Genomic DNA, 17,155 nt, shown 5'->3' on the forward strand with positions numbered 1-17,155 from the left:
ATTCTACAATACTTATGACTTAGAGTCCATATGGGGCATTCTCTTATTTTAAAACTTACCTTGTAAAACCAAGGTAGACTCCCTCCAACCAATGAAACATTGAAATGAGCCAGGTAATATAATTTCTGTCTGTTTTTACAACGTAGGCTGTTAGTTACTACAACATTGTCCTATTCTTGTGCAATTTAATTTTATGTCTTCTTTTGGTTCTCAGATTATTAATAATTTCACAAGGCGGATCCAGACCAAAATCAAAGACCTTCTACAGCAAATGGAAGAAGGGCTGAAGACAGCGGATCCACATGATTGCTCTGCGTATACTGGTTGGACAGGTAAGCCTCTGGGATGTAAGTAATTGATATGTTTTATTTTTGGATTATGATATGTAAGCCTTGGATCTGAATTCTTCTTCTTTTAAAAGTCAAAGGTTTATACCTTTTAAAAGAAGTCTTGAGCTATCTTCATTGATGAGATGCTTTGTAATTTTATTTCTAAAGAAATTCTTTCTGCCTGAAGTTTGAATGGCATATGAGTTTGTATGTCATATTTTTGTAACATTAATTATCTGACCTAATTTATGGCTGTTTTTGAAAATGCGTTAAGATCAGCTTTTTCGTCTGCTTTTGGGTCTTTGATCTTTGCAACAAGATATATTTGTGTGATTTCTCTGGCCCGATACGTATGAACGATTTAACCTACTTTTTGTACTCATTTACATCATTTGTACACATAAAGATTTTGATTTTGATTCTGATAATAATAATTAAACAAACAACCAGTAATACATTTCACATCAAAAAACTTAATTTCAAAATGAATTTGCCTTAACTAATCTTTACATTCTTTTTGTTATTTTACCATGTAGCCATAATACTGTCGTAGCTATTTAGGGAATATAAAAGAAATGAGACAGACCTTGTTCTGAGGGATTAGACTGCAGTATGAGCATTGCTATCGTTACAGCCTTTTCTTGCTAAGTTTTTATAGTTTAGTCAGTGAACAGTATGGGCACAAGTGTACATGTTGGAGTCACCAAGAGCTGGCACTTGTCTTTGCAGTGCACGCTCAAACTTGATGGCCCTGATCTTTTTTATTATTTGTGTTTATATTTGTACTCATTTATGCGATGCTTTATTTATTATTTGCCTGTTATCAATACAGTAGTACATAGTAGCATTAGAATTGAATTTTTCAAACTTTTATACCCAGACAGACAACGAGCTAGTTCTCTTACAGAGCCAAAGAAACTTATCCTAAATGTAATTTTTAAAAAATATTTATTGGGTGTTAGTTGCAGCACGCGGGATCTTTGTTGCAGCATGCGGGATCTTTAGTTGCAGCATGTGAACTCTTAGTTGTGGCATGTGGGATCTAGTTCCCTGACCAGGGGTCGAACCTGGACTCCCTGCATTGGGAGCGCAGAGTCTTAGCCACCAGACCACCAGGGAAGTCCCCTAAATGTAAAAGTAAATAGTTTTGGCTAACTTGAAGTAAAATACAGAGAATAAGGTTATCTTGAAAGAAAAAACAGTTATTAGTAGCACAGTTTTCCTCCTATAAAGTCTTTTACTTAAAGCATTTCTTCTTGTTGAAAAGGGGTTTTAACTCCATGATTGTTAGGTCCCAAGTTGGCTGTGCATCAGGATTATCCAGAGAGCTTTATAATAAACAAAGACTGTCAGCCTCCACCCCAGGACAGTTACATCAGGAACTCTGGGGGGGGGGGATTCTAAGAATCACTGTTTCTTAAAAATCCCCGGTTGTTGTCATTTTTTGGAATCACTGAGAGTCATCATGGAAATATTTGGTTTGAATGATTTCAAATAATATTTAGGACTTTGGGGTTCATGTAACTGTGTGGAATCCACTTACACCCCTACCTCCCTGTCTTTTCTCCTTAAACTGTACAATATAAGAACAAATGAAGCACCCCAAATTTATCCCTTTAGCAAAAAGTGAGAATGAGAATATACACAGATAATAAGGGGTGAAAAACAAATAGCATCCAGAATAACTATGGAAAGTCACAGTGGCAGCGCCGGTGAAGAAAGACAAAGGATCCAGGGCTGGCAAAATCTGTCCCACCATTCCCCACTTTCCCAGTTAACGAGTAGTTATTCCCAGAAGGAGTGAGACACACCCTGAGGGGGATCTTTTGAGGGCGTATCTAAGTGCAAAGTGGGCAAGTAATGCTGGACAAAGCAGAGAAAAAAGGTGTTTAGGGTATACAGGGAACAGGTTTTATTTTAGACTTTCTATAAAAGCGCTGTTCTGAAAAAGAGGGGATTAACTTACAAAGCAGAAGCTGCATTCCTGGTGGCACTGGCTAATGGTGTAGGTAAGGAGAGAAACAACAATGATAGGGGCCCTCCTCAAACAAGAAAGAATATGAGACTTAAAGGAAATCTGGCTACCAAAAGTCGTCATTTATTAACTAAACTGTTCATCACTTACTAAGAAGAGGATGCCTTTCAGATTACAACTACCCTAACCATTTTCCTCTTCCTGTTAATAGTTGATCCAGAAAAATTTATCTGTTTTGAATTTAAGAAAAAAAATCTACAATTATTTACATAATATTAGGAAAAAGAAAATCAGATTTTGTCAGCAGAAGAAAACACACCAGGAAAATTCTACTACAAGATGGAGAAAAAGGGCAGTACTTTCAACATTAATTTTGTAAGTTAATTATGCAATATAGTCACAATGCAGAAATAAAGTAACTCAGAGAAGAGATGGCAAGACAGAAAGGTGATGTGAAATAAGAATTGACAGAACTAAGAAAAGAAATGAAAGGAAAAGGCAAAATCACTTCAGAAATGAGGACTAAATTGCAAGGAGTTGAAGAAAGAACTGGCACCGCAGAAAACACAGCAATACCATAAAAGGAAAAAAATCAAACTGGAGAAAAACTTCCAGTTTCTGGTCTGATGTGTAAGGAGTTTAGAAGTCACCACTTTGTCCTAAAAAGTTAAAAGCTGAACTAACTGAAAAATCAATAACTTTTCTAAGATCCGTCAGAGAAGTGGGGTTACATAACAAACAGCTGCACCAAAAATAGCAATAGACAAGGAGATTCAGAAAATCACAATTTACTGGAGCAGAGACCTACAAGGAGAGATCTCCACAGGAGCCAAAACTGTAATTGATTAATTGCTAGAAGCTCAGTGTGGGCAAATATGAGAGTTAAAAAAACTCTAGGAGGACCCAATCATAGGGAGGCACCCACACTTTTGTGAGGTTAACTTTGGAGTTATCCCAGGTCCTCAGTGTGAATATTGGAGAAAAATCCTCTCATGCCTCTGGTTGGGGGAGGGGAAAAGGAACCATTCTGAAATATGCTAGAGCATTCTGTTCTTAACAAGGCCAGCCTTCAGGAGAAACTGCTTTACCAGAACCTCGCCTCCTGGAGTTTTATCAGAAACTAACCTACCTGTAGGAAGGGTAGTAGCCAACTCCAGCTCCCTCTAGCCATTCTGTCCAACCTAAGGGGAAGAAGACACAGAAGCACTGGTGGAGTTCATGGTCCAGAGGCACATGTTCAACAAAACACTGAGACCTGGTCATAGGACCATAGAATGCTTCCACTGCCCCACTCCTTACTACTCCATTACTAGAGGACTATTTGTTGCAGTTTCTTTTACCCAGTACATTATGTCCGCCTTTCAATAAAAAAATTACAAGACATACTGAAAGGCAAAAACAAACCAGTTTGAGGAGACTAAACAAACATCAGAACCAGAATGAGATATGGCAGGAATGTTGGAATTGTCAAACCAGGAATTTTTAAATACTATGATGATATGCTAAGGATTTAATGAAAAAAGTAGACAACACGCAAGAACCCATGGATGATGAAAGCAGAGAGATGTAAATCCTAAGAAGGAATTGAACATAAATGCTAGAAATCAAATAAGCTATAACAAATGAAGAATTCCTTTGATGGGCTCATTTAGTAGATGAGACACAGCTAGGGAAAGAATCACTGAGCTTGAGGATATGGCAGTAGAAACTTCTAAAACTGAAAAAAAGCTGGAAAAAAACCCCCCAAAACCAGTATCCAAGAACTAGGGAACAATGACAAAAGGGTCAACACTTGTGAAATGGTAATACCAGAAGGAAAAGAAACAGAAAGAATCAGAAACAATATTTGAAGCAATAATGACCAGGAATTTTTCCAAATTAGTATACACTAAACCACAGGTCCAGGAAGCTCAGAGAATACCAAAGAGGATAAATGCCAAAAACAACAAAAAAACAAAAAACCTGCATCTAGGCATATAGTATCCAAACTTCATAAAACCAAAGATAAAAAATCTTGTGAGAGATACATGCTCCCCAGTGTTCATTGCAGCACTATTTACAATAGACAGGACATGGAAGCAACCTAAGTGTCCATTGACAGAGGAATGGATGAAGAGGATGTGGTGCATATATATGATGGAATATCACTCAGCCATAAAAAAGAATGAAATAATGCCTTTTGCAGCAACATGGATGGACCTAGAGATTGTCATACTGAGTGAAGTAATTGAGACAGAGAAAGACAGATATCTTATTGCTTATATGCGGAATCTAAAAAGAACGGGTACAAATGAACTTACTTAGAAAACAAATAGAATCATAGATGTAGAAAACAAATTTATGGTTACCAGAGGGGAAAGGGGGGAGGGAGGGATAAATTGGGAGATTGGGGTTGACATATACACACTACTATGTATAAAACAGATAACTAATAAGAATGTATTGTATAGCACAGGGAACTCTACTTAATGCTTTGTAATGGCCTATATGGGAGAAGAATCTAAAAAAGAGTGGATATATGTATAACTGATTCACTTTGCTGTACAACTGAAACTAGCACAACGTTGTGAATCACCTATATTATAATAAAAATTTTTTTTAAATCTTGAAAGAACACAAAAAAACTGCCCTATTATAGAAAAGCAAGGATCAAAATTACACCAGACTTCTGTTCAGCAACAGTGTAAGCAAGATAAGAATGGAGTGAAATACTTAAAGTATTGAGAGTTTAAAAAAAAATTAAAAATCCTAGAATTTTGTACCCTGCAAAATTATCCTTAAAACTGAAGGAGAAATAAAAGCTTTCTCAAACAAAAATTAAGGGAATTTGTTGCCATTAGACTTGATTTTCAAGAAATGGTAAGCCAAATCCTTCTGAGAAGGAAAATGGTATTGGTTAGATATTTGGATCTATGTTAAAAAAGGGAAGAACTTCAGAGTATGAATAAATGAAGGCGAAATAAAAACTTTTATTTTTCTTATTCTCAGATGATATAATGGATCAAAATGTGTGTTCAAAATAAAAGCAATAATGTGTTCAATTACATATGCTTAAGTATATGTTTATATGTATGCATATATATATATGTTTATATGTACATGTTATGTATAAGTAAAATGAATGACAGCAAGATATAAGAGGTAGGAGGAAGGAATTAGGAATATTTTATTATTATAAGATACTTGCTCTACCCATGAAATGGTACAGTAATATTTGAAAGTGGAGTGGGATTAAACAAGAAAAAAGTCACATCATATAAATATATGCAGAAAAAGCATTTGACAAAATCCAGTGGCTATTCATGATTAAAAATTCTCAGCAAACTGTGAATAGATGGGAACATCTTCAACTTGGTTAGGAACATCCACAAAAAAAGTACGTTGTATTTAATGGTAAAACACTCAGAGCTTTCCTGCTAAGATCAGCAACAAGGTAAGGATGTTCCCTCTCACCACTGCTCTCAGCATCATATTTGAAGTCCTAGCTAATGTAATGAGACAAGAAAAGGAAATAAAAAGTGTATAGATGGGGAAGGAAGAAATAAAACTACCTTTGCAGATCACATGCTGTTCTATGTAGAAAATCAGAAAGAATCAACAAAAAATAATCTCCTGGAACTAATAAACAGTGATAGCAGGGTTGCAGGTTATGAGGTAGATATACAAAAGTCAGTTGCTTCATTATATACCAGCAATAAATAAGTGAAATTTGAAGTAGAAAACACAATACTGTTTACATTAGCATCCCCCCAAAATACTTAGGTATAAGTCTAACAAAATATATGCAAAATCTATGTGAGGTAAACTACAAAACTCTTATGAAAGATATCAAAGGGGAACTAAAGAGAGATATTCCATATTCTTGGATAGGAAGACTCAATATTGTCAAGATGTCAATTCTTCCCAACTTGGATCTATAGATTCAATGCAGTGCCAATCAATATTCCAGCAGGTTATTTTGTGGATATCAGTAAACTGATTCTAAAGTTTGTATGGAGAAGAAAGAGACCCAGAATATCCCACTCAATATTGAAGGAAAAGAACAAAGTTGGAGACATGATGCTATCTGACTTTATAAGACTTATAAGACTATAAGACTTATAAGCTACAATAACCAAACCAGTGTAGTACTGGTGAAAGAATAGAACAGAATAGAGAGCCCAGATATAGACCCACATAAATATAGCTACTGATATTTGACAAAGGAGCAAAGGCAATGCAGTGTAGTGAAGATGGTCATTTCAACAAATGGTCCTAGAGCAACTGGGCATCCACATGCAGCAAGTGAATCTAGATACCTTTCAAAAGAATTAGCTCAAAATGGACCATAGACCGAAACATAAAATTCAAGACTGTAAAAGTCCTAGAAGATAACACAGGAAAAAACATAGGTGGCCTTTGGTATGGCACTGACTTTTTAGATACACCACCAAAGATGTGATCTGTGAAAGAAATACAGGCGTACCTTGGGGATATTGTGCGTTCAGTTCCAGACTACCACAATAAAGCGAGTATCGCAGTAAAGTGAGTCATATGAATTTTCTGGTTTCTCAGTGCATATAAAAGTCATGTTTACAGTACATTGTGCAATAGTATCATGTCCAAAAAGAACAATGTACATATGTTAATTTAAAAATATTGCTAAAAAATGCTAACCATCATCTAAGCATTCAGTGAGTCAGTCTTTTTTGCTGGTTGAGGGTTTGAAATATTGTGAGAATTGCCAAAATGTGACACAGAGACACAAAGTGAGCAAATCCTATTGGAAAAATGACTCTGACAGACTTGCTCAATTCATAGTTGCCACAAAACTACAATTTGCCAAAAACACAACATCTGGGAAGTGCAGTAAAGTGAAGCACAGTGAAATGAGGTATCCCTGTAAATGATAATCTGGGCTTCTTTAAAATTAAAAACTACCTGCAAAAGAGAATGAGACAAGCCACTGACAAGGAAAAAATAATTGCAAAAGACATATCTGATAATGGATTTTACCCAGCGTAAACAAAGAACTCTTAAAGCTCAACAATAAGAAATGAACAACCTTATTACAGAATAGGCAGAATGCATGAGCAGACACCTCACCAGAAAAGATATACAGATGGCAAGTAAGTGTATAAGAATATGTTCAACGTCTTATGTCATTACAGAATCGCCAAAATTCAAAACACTGACAGTACCAAATGTGGGTGACAACGTGGAACAACCAGAACTCTCATTTACCGCTGGTGGAAATGCAAGATAGACACACTGGAAGACAGTTCAGAAGTTTTTAACACAGCTAAACATACACTTACCATATGTGCCAGCAATTGTGCTCTTTTTTACCCAAATGAACTGAAAATTTAGGCCCACCAAAAAACCTGCACATGAATGTTTATAGCAACTGTATTCATAATTGCCAAAAGTTTGAAGTAACCAAGATGTCCATCAGTGGGTGCATGAGTAAATAAATGGTGCATCCAAACAAGGAAACACTATACAGGCTTAAAAGGAAGTGTGCCACAAAAAGACATGGAGTAAACGTTAATGTATATTTCTGAGCTTCCCTGGTGGCTCAGTGGTTAAGAATCCGCCTGCCAGTGCAGGGGACACAGGTTCGAGCCCTGGTCTGGGAAGATCCCACATGCTGCGGAGCAACTAAGCCCATGTGCCACAACTACTGACCCTGTGCTCTAGAGCCCACGGTCCACAGCTGCTGAGCCTGCGTGCCACAACTACTGAAGCCCGCGTGCCTAGAGCCCATGCTCCACAACAAGAGAAGCTACCACAATGAGAAGCCCGTGCACTGCAACGAAGAGTAGCCTCCACTCACGGCAACTAGAGAAAGCCCACGCACAGCAACGAAGACCCAATGCAGCCAAAAAATTAATTAATTAAAATTTTAAATTGTATATTTCTAATTGAAAGAAGACATTCTGTAAAGGCTACATACTGTGTGATTCCAACTATATGATATTCTGGAGAATGTATAACTGTGAAGACAATAAAAATGGTTAGTGTTTTCAGTGAGCTAGAGGGTGAAGGACAGGTGAATAGGTAGAGCACAGAGGATATTCAGGACAGTGAAACTGCTCTGGATCATTGTACAGTAGTGGATACATCTCATTATACATTTGTCCAGACCCACAGAATGTACAGCACCACGAGTGTACCGTAATAAAAACTATGGGCTTTTGGTGAAAATGATGTGTCAGTGTCAATTCATCAATTGTAATAAATGTACCACTGTGGTGTGGGATGTCAGTAGTTGAGGAGGAGGTATATGACAGAAATATCAACAGGGAGAAAATCACATTGGTATCAAACCTCTAAGTGGCCACATTCAGAAGTTCACCAGCAGGGGCTTCCCTGGTGGTCCAGTGGTTAAGTATCCATGCTCCCAATACAGGGGGCCTGGGTTCGATCCCTGGTCAGGGAACTAGATCCTGCATGCCGCAACTAAGATCCCATGTGCTGCAGCTAAGACCCGGCACAGCCAAATAAATAAATAAATATTTTTTAAAAAAGAAGTTAACTGGCATCCTACAAGATATTCAGGGAATGAAAATATGAAGATAAGATGTTAAATCCAGCTAGGTTACTGCCCTCCAGGCATATGAAATATAACAAAAAGTATAACAGTAACCTAGGAAATATTTTTATCAAGAGCATTCCAGAGGACTCTACTAATGTAGTAATTGACAAACAGTGGCTCGTGGGCCAAATCTGGGATACAGCCTGTTTGTTCACAGGCCTTGAACCCAGAAGCATTTTTATTTACATTCTTAAGAATTTTGAAATAAAAGAAAACCCAACAGAGACTAAATGTGGCCCTTGAAGCCTAACCTAAAGATGATTATCTGGCCTTTATGGAAAAAAAATTGCTGATTCCTGTATTAGAGGACTAGCCAAGATATGATTGAGGAAATGGGCATAATTTTATAGTGACATTAATTAGGAACAGAAGTTTGCAGATAGGGGATGAAGGGCACAAAAACATAAATGAAATCGGGAAGCCTTAAAACAGAGGAAATTTTAGGGACTTCCCTGGTGGTCCAGTGGTTAAGAATCCTCCTTCCAATGCAGGGGACACAGGTTCAATCCCAGGTTGGGGAACTAAGATCCCACGTGTTGCAGGGTAACTAAGCCCATGTGCTGCAACTCCTGAGCCCGTGTGCTCTAGAGCTCGCGCACCACAGCTAGAGAGCCCACACACAACGACTGCTGAGCCTGCGCACTCTGGAGCCCTCATGCCTCAAGTAGAGAGCCCGCGTGCTCTAGAGCCCTAGCGTCACAACTTAGAAGCCCGCGCACCACAACGAAAGTTTCCGCATGCCACAGTGAAGATGCCACATGCTGCAACTAAGACCCGACGCAGCCAAATAAATAAATAAATAGAGGAAATTTTAGAAATCACATGACTACTCTTCACTTTACAAAAATTTATTTCACAAGGTAACTTGAAATGGATAATTCTCTGTGAATACATAATCTACCAAACCTGACCCTAGAAGAGATAGGACATGTAAACAGACAAAATTCCAAATAAAATTTTGAGAATGTTGTCAAATATTTACCCAAAAATTTCACTGGGAAATTATAACAAACCTTTACTAAAGGACGGGAAATCCTTAGGAGTGACAACAGTAAAATGGTGGAATAGGAGTTTTCTACTGTCTTCCTCCCCAAAGAACACTGACTTCGATAATTATACACAGATGAGAGTACCTTTCTGGGATCCAAGAGTCCAGTGGAGGATTTACACAATACCATTGGGTGGGGGCGGGGGGGGGGACACAAAACAAAAACTGAGATTGGACACATTGAAAAGGGTAAGAGGAAAATTTTCACTTCACCTGTGTCACCCCATCCCCAAGGTGGCACAGCTTAGTGCCAAGAGACACATTCAGCCTGTGATTTCTCCTACAGGGGAAAGTGAGAACATGTGAATGAGTGCCCGGCTTCCCCAGCTATGTGGGAAGCTACATAGGATACCCACTTCTTTCCCATCCCTTTCAGAATACAGAGGAGATGTTCATGACCAAGGGGCAAGGAAGGGCTGAGAGCATAGCAACCAGGGCTCAGAATTCAACAAGGGATGCAGGTCCACTAGCCACTTTGAGGACTCCATCAGGAAGCCTGCCTGTGAGCCACTGGGGACACCTCACCAGTGGATCCCCCAGTTAGCCCATGGTTACCTCCAACGTTCTGCATTCCTCACCCACACACTGATCCACCCCATAACTGTGTGTGCCCTTGAGGGCAGTGTGTGCAAACCTTAGTGGACAGTGAGCATGGGCAGAAAGCTGGCCCAGCCCTGCAGAACTGGGAGAAGGCAGACACTTGAGCATCCCTCGCTGCCCTAGGGAAGCAGACGAGACCGGCAGCACTCAGCCTGGCTTTGTGGAATCAGGAGAAGGCATACAGTCTTAAGAATTCTCCCCTAACAGGGAACAAAAAGTGTGGAGCAGGCATATCCATAGAGAAGGCCTGAGAATGCCTGAGAATCTGTAGTAAGGCTGACAGAAGACATTTCATTCCTGAAGGCTGTCAGTAAAGACTGGAGGAGGCGACTGTGTCTTCAAATGCTAAGACAGCAACACAAGACTTCAAGGAAAATGAAAGATCAAGGAAATATAACAGCACTAATAATTTATAATTTTATAATAAAATAATTTGCCAGTAACCACCCCCAAAGAAATGGAGGTTTATGGTGTGCCTGATAAAGAATTCAAATTAGAGGACTTCCCTGGTGGTCCATTCGTTAAGAATCCGCCTTCCAATGCAGGGGACATATCAATGAAATTAGGAAAACCATACATAAACAAAACAAGCTTAAGAGAGAGAACCAAAAACGAAGTGTAGAGCTGAAGAATATAAATGAATGACATGAAAAGTGCAGTAGAGAGCAGCAGCAGAATGGATCAACAAGAAAAAAAATCTGTGAACTTGAAGGCAGGTCATTTGTAATTAACCATTCAGAGCAGAAAAAAGTAAAAAGAATGAATAAAAGTAAAGAAAGCCTACGTGAATTCAGGGACATAATCAAGTAAAGCAATTAATGCATTATAGGTGCCACAGAAGGAAAAACAGGGAGAAAGGGGCAGAAAGTTTATTTAAAGAAATAATGGCTGACAATTTTCCAAATCTGGGGAGAGAGTTAATGATGTTCATAATTTCCCATACAGACTCATCCCAAAGAGGACTTTACTGAGACACGTTATAATAAAACTGTCTAAAACCAAAGACAGAGAATTTCCAAAGCAGGAAACAAAAATCTACTTACATACAAAGGAACCCCAAGAAAGCTATCAGAAGAGTTCTCAGCAGAAACTACAGGCGAGGAGAAAGTGGGTTGATGTATTCTAGGTACTTAAAAAAAAGTGCCAACCAAAAATACTATATACCTGGCACGCTGTCCTTCAGAAATGAAGGAGAAATACTTTCACAAGCAAACAAAAGCTGAGGGAGTTCATCACAAGTAACCTGCCTCACAAGAAATGTTGAAATGAGTTCTTCAAGCTGAAACAAAAGGATGCTAGTCGGTAACATGAAAATATAAAACATACTGTCATAAGCAAGTGTGTAGTCAAATCCAAATACTATAGTAATGTAATACGGTCATGCAGTGCTTAATTTTACTACAAAGTTTTAGCAGAAGTATTAAAATGAACTATAGCTACAATAATAATTTTCTACTGGGTATACAACATAAAATATGTAAATTTGTGATGTCAGAAACATAAGATGTTGGGAGAGGGGAGGAGAGTTTTTGTACTAGCTTAAAATAGAACACTGTAAGATGTTTTATGTAAATCTCATAGTAACTACAAAGCAAAAACCTGTAGTAGATACACAAGCAGTTGTTAAAAGAAAAAAAAAAAAGGAATTGAAGCATACCAATAGAGAAGATCATCAAATTGCAAGGGAAGACAGCTAGAGAGCAAGAAAGGAACTATGGAACAGCCAGAAAAATAACAAGATAGCATTAGTAAGTCCTTACATTATCAGTAAGTACTTTAAATCTAAATGGCTTAAATTCTCAAATCAAAGACAGAGTGGTTAAATGGATAAGAAAAACTATATGCTGCTTACAAGAGACTCATATCAGCTTTATGAACATAGGCTGAAAGTGAAGAGATGGGAAATTATATTCTATGCAACTCGAAACCAAAATAGAGCAGGAGTAGGTATACTTATGTCAGAACAAATAGACTTTAACTTCAAAAACTTTAACAAGAAGCAAAGAAGGTCATTATATAATGATAAAGGAGTCAGTTTATCAAGAGAATATAATTGTTGTAAATATATATGCACCTAAAAATATAGCGAATACTAACAGTTCTGAAGGGGAAAATATACAGCAATGCAACAGTAATAGGGGACTTCAAGATCCCTCTTCCAACATTGGACAGGTCATCTGCATTATCAATAGGAAACATTAGAATTGAACTATGCGTTAGACCAAGTGGATCTAACAGACATAAACAGAATATTGCATTCAGTAGCAGCAGAACACATACTTCTCAAGTGCATACAGAACGTTCCTCAAGATGATCATGTGTTACAACTCAGAACAAGTCTCAATGAATTTAAGAAGATAGAAGTTATATCAGGTATCTTTTCCAGCCACAGTGGTAAGAAACTAGAAATCAGTAATAGTAGAAAAACTGGAAAAATCATAACTATGTGGATATTAAAACAGAAAGCTCCTGAACAACCAGTGGGTCAAAGAATAATCAAAGTAATAGCAAAAAATATCTTGAAACAAATGAAGATGAGAGCACAACATATTGAAACTTAACAGGATGTAGCAGAAGTAGTTCTAAGAGGGAAGTACCTTGCAGTAAGCAACTACATTAAGAGAAAAGAAAGGTCTCAAATAAAGAACCTAACTTTACACCTCAGGGAACTAGAAAAACAAGAACAAACTAAACCCAAAGATAGCAGAAAGGAGATAAGAAAGATCAGAGCAGAAATAAGTGAAATAGAAACCAGAAAGCAGTGGAAAAGATCAGTGAAACTAAGAGTTGGGTTTTCAGTAAATAAACAAAATAGGCAATTTACCAAGCCTAGCTGAGAAAACAAGAGAGAAGATCCAAGTAAATAAAATCTGAAGTAAAAGAGAAGACATTATACTTGATACCACAGAAATAGGAAGGATCATAAAACACTACAATGAACAATTATAAGCCAGCAAATTGGATAACCCAGAAGAAATGGATCAGCTCCTAGAAACATACAGCCTACCAAAACCGAATCATAAAGAATCAGAAAATGTAAACAGACCAATAATGAGTAAAGAGATGGAATCAGTAATCAAAAACCTCCCAACAAAAGCCTAGGACCTGATGATTTTACTGGTGAATTCTGTCAGACATTTAAAGAATTAATACCAGTCCCTCTCACACTGTTCCAAAAAAGCTGAAGGAAAGAAGAAAACTAAAGGTCAGTATCTCTGATGAACCACAGATACAGAAATCCTCAACAAAATACTAACAAACACAATTCAAGAGCACATTAAAAGAATATGCGTGATCAATGGGTTTTATCCCAGGGATGCTAGGATGTTTCAACATACACAAGTCAATAAATATGATACACAACATTTACAGAATGGAGGATAAACATCATGATCATCTCAGTAGATGCAGAAAAAGCATTTGATAATACTCAACATACTTTCATAATAAAAACTCTCAAATTTGGTACAGAAAGAATGTACCTCAACATCACAAAAGCAATATATGATAAGCCCACAGCTATCATCATACTCAAGGATACTCGTACTCAGCTAACAATACTCAGCGTTTCCTCTAAGATCTAGAACAAGACAAGGACACTCAGTCTTGCCACTTCCATTTAACATAGTACTGAAAATTCTAGGGGGGAGCAATTAAGGCCTGCCCCAAAATAAATAAATAAATAAAAGGCATCCAAATCAGAAGAAGTAAAGTTGCTTCTGCTTGCAGATGACATAATCTTATATGTAAAGAACCCTGAAGATCCACCAAAAAAATTTGTTAGAACTGATCAATTCAGCAGAGTTGCAGTATATAAAATCAGTATACAAAAATCAGTTTCTTCTGTACATTAACAACAAACTATTGAAGAAAGAAACTAAGAAAACAATTCTGTTTACAACAGCGTGAAAGAACAATACTTAGGAATAAATTTAATCAAAGAGGTAAAAGACCTGTATACTGAAAATTATAAGACATTGATGAAAGGAATTGAAGCAGCTGCAAATAAATGGAAAAATATTCTTTGTTCATGGATTGGAAACATTAATGTTGTTAAGATATCCATACTACCCGAAGTGATCTATATATTTAATACGGTCTTTATCAAAATTCTAATGGTATTTTTCAGAGGAATTGAAATCAGTCCTACAATTCATATAGAATTACAAAAGACCGAGAATAGCCAAAGCAATCTTGGGAAAGAAGAATAAAGCTGGTGGCATTACACTTCCTGATTTTAAAGTGTATTATAAAGGTATAGTAATCAAAGCAATATGTCACTGGCATAAAAACAGACACAGAGACCAATGGAACAGAATAGAGAGCCCAGGAGGAAATCCATGCATAAATGGTTCATTAATTCTTGACAAAGAAACCAAGAACACACAGTGGGGAAAATTGCCTCTTCAATAAATGCTGAAAACTGGATTGCCACGTGCAAAAGAATCAAACTGGATCCCTATCTTACACCACTCTCAAAAATTAACTCAAAATGGATTAAAGACTTAAATATGTAAGGCCTGAAACCGTGAAACTCCTAGAAGAAAACAAAGGAAAAGCTCCTTGGGTCTTCGCAATGACTTTTTGGATATGACACCAACAGCACAGGCAATAAAATAAAAAAATAAGCAAGCGGGAGTAGGTCAAGCTAAAAAGTTCCTGCACTGCAAGGGAAACAGTTGAAATGAAAAGGCAGCTTTATAGAACAGGAGAAAATATTTGCAAGCCATATGTCTGCTAAGAGGTTAGTATCCAGAGTATATTGGGAACTTATATAACTCAATAGCAAAAAATAAATAATTAATTAAAATATGGGCAAAGGACCTGAGTGGACATTTTTCCAAAGAAGACATACATATGGCTGGCACATATATGAAAAAGTGTTCAACGTCACTAGTTATCAGCAAAGTGCAAATCAAAAACTGCAGATATCACGTCACACCTATTAGGAAGGCTTTTGTCAAAAAGACAAGAGAGAACAAGTGTTGGTGAGGGTGTGGAGAAGAGGGGACCCTAGTATATGGTGGGAACATAAATTGGTGCAGCCACTATGGAAAACAGTATGGAGGTTCCTCAAAAAACTAAAAATAGAACCATATGATCCAGCAGTCTCACTTCTGGGGAAGTCAGTATCTCAGAGAGACATCTGCACCCCCATGTTTATAGCAGCATTATTAACAATAGCCAAGATATGGGAACAACTAATATCCATCCATCCTTGAATGGATAAAGAAGTTGTGATCGATTGATCCATCTCTCTAACTATATCTAATGGAATGTTATGCTGTCTATGAATGGAATGTTCAGCCACAAGAAAAAGTGAAATCCTGTCATTTTTGACAATATGGATGGTCCTAGGGGGTATTATGCTAAGTGAAAAGCCTGACAGAGAAGGGCACAAACTGTATGATCTCACATACATATTAATTCTAAAACAAACAAACAAAATGTCAAACTCATGGAAACAATATAATGGTGATTACCAGGGGTTGTGTAGTAGGGGAAATGGGGAAATGGTGGTCAAAGGGCATAAGCCTTCACTTATAAGATATACCAGTTCTATAGATCTAATGTACAACCTGGGACTATATTGTATACTTGTAATTTGTATATTTGTAATCTGCTAAGAGAGTAGATTTTAAGCATTTTTATACATACACACAGTGTATTGTATACTTGTTATCTGCTAAGAGAGTAGATTTGAAGCATTCTCATACACACACACACACACACACACACACAAAATGATAACTGTGTGTGATGATGGATGTGTTAACCTGATTGTGGTAATATTTCCACATTGTATGTCAAATCATCCTGTTGTACACTTTAATATATACAGTTTTATTTGTCAATTATACCTCAATAAAATGGGAAAAAGAAACAATAAACTAATAAAAAGAGACAATTTTTTTTAAAGAACAGGAAATCTCAGTGCTCCTCTTACAGTGTTTTAGAGAATAGGAAAATAAGGAATACGTCCCATTGTTTTATGAAGCAAGGTTAATACTGGTACCAAAACTGATATAAAGATCTACAAAAAAAAAAAAAAACACAGCTCAGTCTCACTAAGTATTAATTTTGATAGTTATGGTGCTGTTTTGGCTTATAAGAAAAGGTTCATATATTTTAGATTTTCATACTGAAGTATTCAGGGGCAGAATGTCATGATGACTTTTTTTTTTTGATACTTTACCCATCATCATTTACTTTAAAATACTTAAGCTTTGAATGTATACAACCATAGGTTTTTAGGTTCACAGGTTGACCAGATCATCATCCTATTTTTAGGGGTTTCTGAGTCAATCATGAAGTACTTGTAAACATTTTATAGTGATTATTATGTTTGAAATTTGTAGGTATTTAACTGCTAACTTGTTTTCTGTATGTTTATCATTTCAATTTTTTGAATACAGAAGACACTCGAGGTCATAAGCAATTCATATGGAGGGATTTTTTTCAGGGCTTACAAATATGCTTTTATATCTGTTTGACTTAATGTCTTTAAAAGAAAAAATGGATAATGACAAAAGAAGGACTTCTCAAAAAATATATGTAGGTGTTAAGAATTAATTTGAAAGGCAAGTAGGATACCCTGAATAGGAGAATTAAAGAAGAAGCTACCT

At 36.9% G+C, this 17,155-nt stretch overlaps 1 protein-coding gene across 3 annotated transcripts in view; it reads left to right on the plus strand.

Annotated features, from left to right (window-relative positions):
* LANCL2 (LanC like glutathione S-transferase 2) overlaps positions 1 to 17,155 on the plus strand; it is a 58,079-nt gene that overhangs the window by 17,896 nt on the left and 23,028 nt on the right. For all 3 annotated transcript variants that reach the window (XM_067745693.1, XM_067745691.1, XM_067745694.1), the window contains one exon: positions 215 to 332. In XM_067745693.1, the coding sequence (XP_067601794.1) occupies positions 215 to 332 (118 nt within the window). The remainder of the gene's footprint in view (positions 1 to 214; positions 333 to 17,155) is intronic.

This window comes from Pseudorca crassidens, chromosome 8, assembly GCF_039906515.1.
Source record: "Pseudorca crassidens isolate mPseCra1 chromosome 8, mPseCra1.hap1, whole genome shotgun sequence".
Lineage (NCBI taxonomy): Eukaryota > Metazoa > Chordata > Mammalia > Artiodactyla > Delphinidae > Pseudorca > Pseudorca crassidens.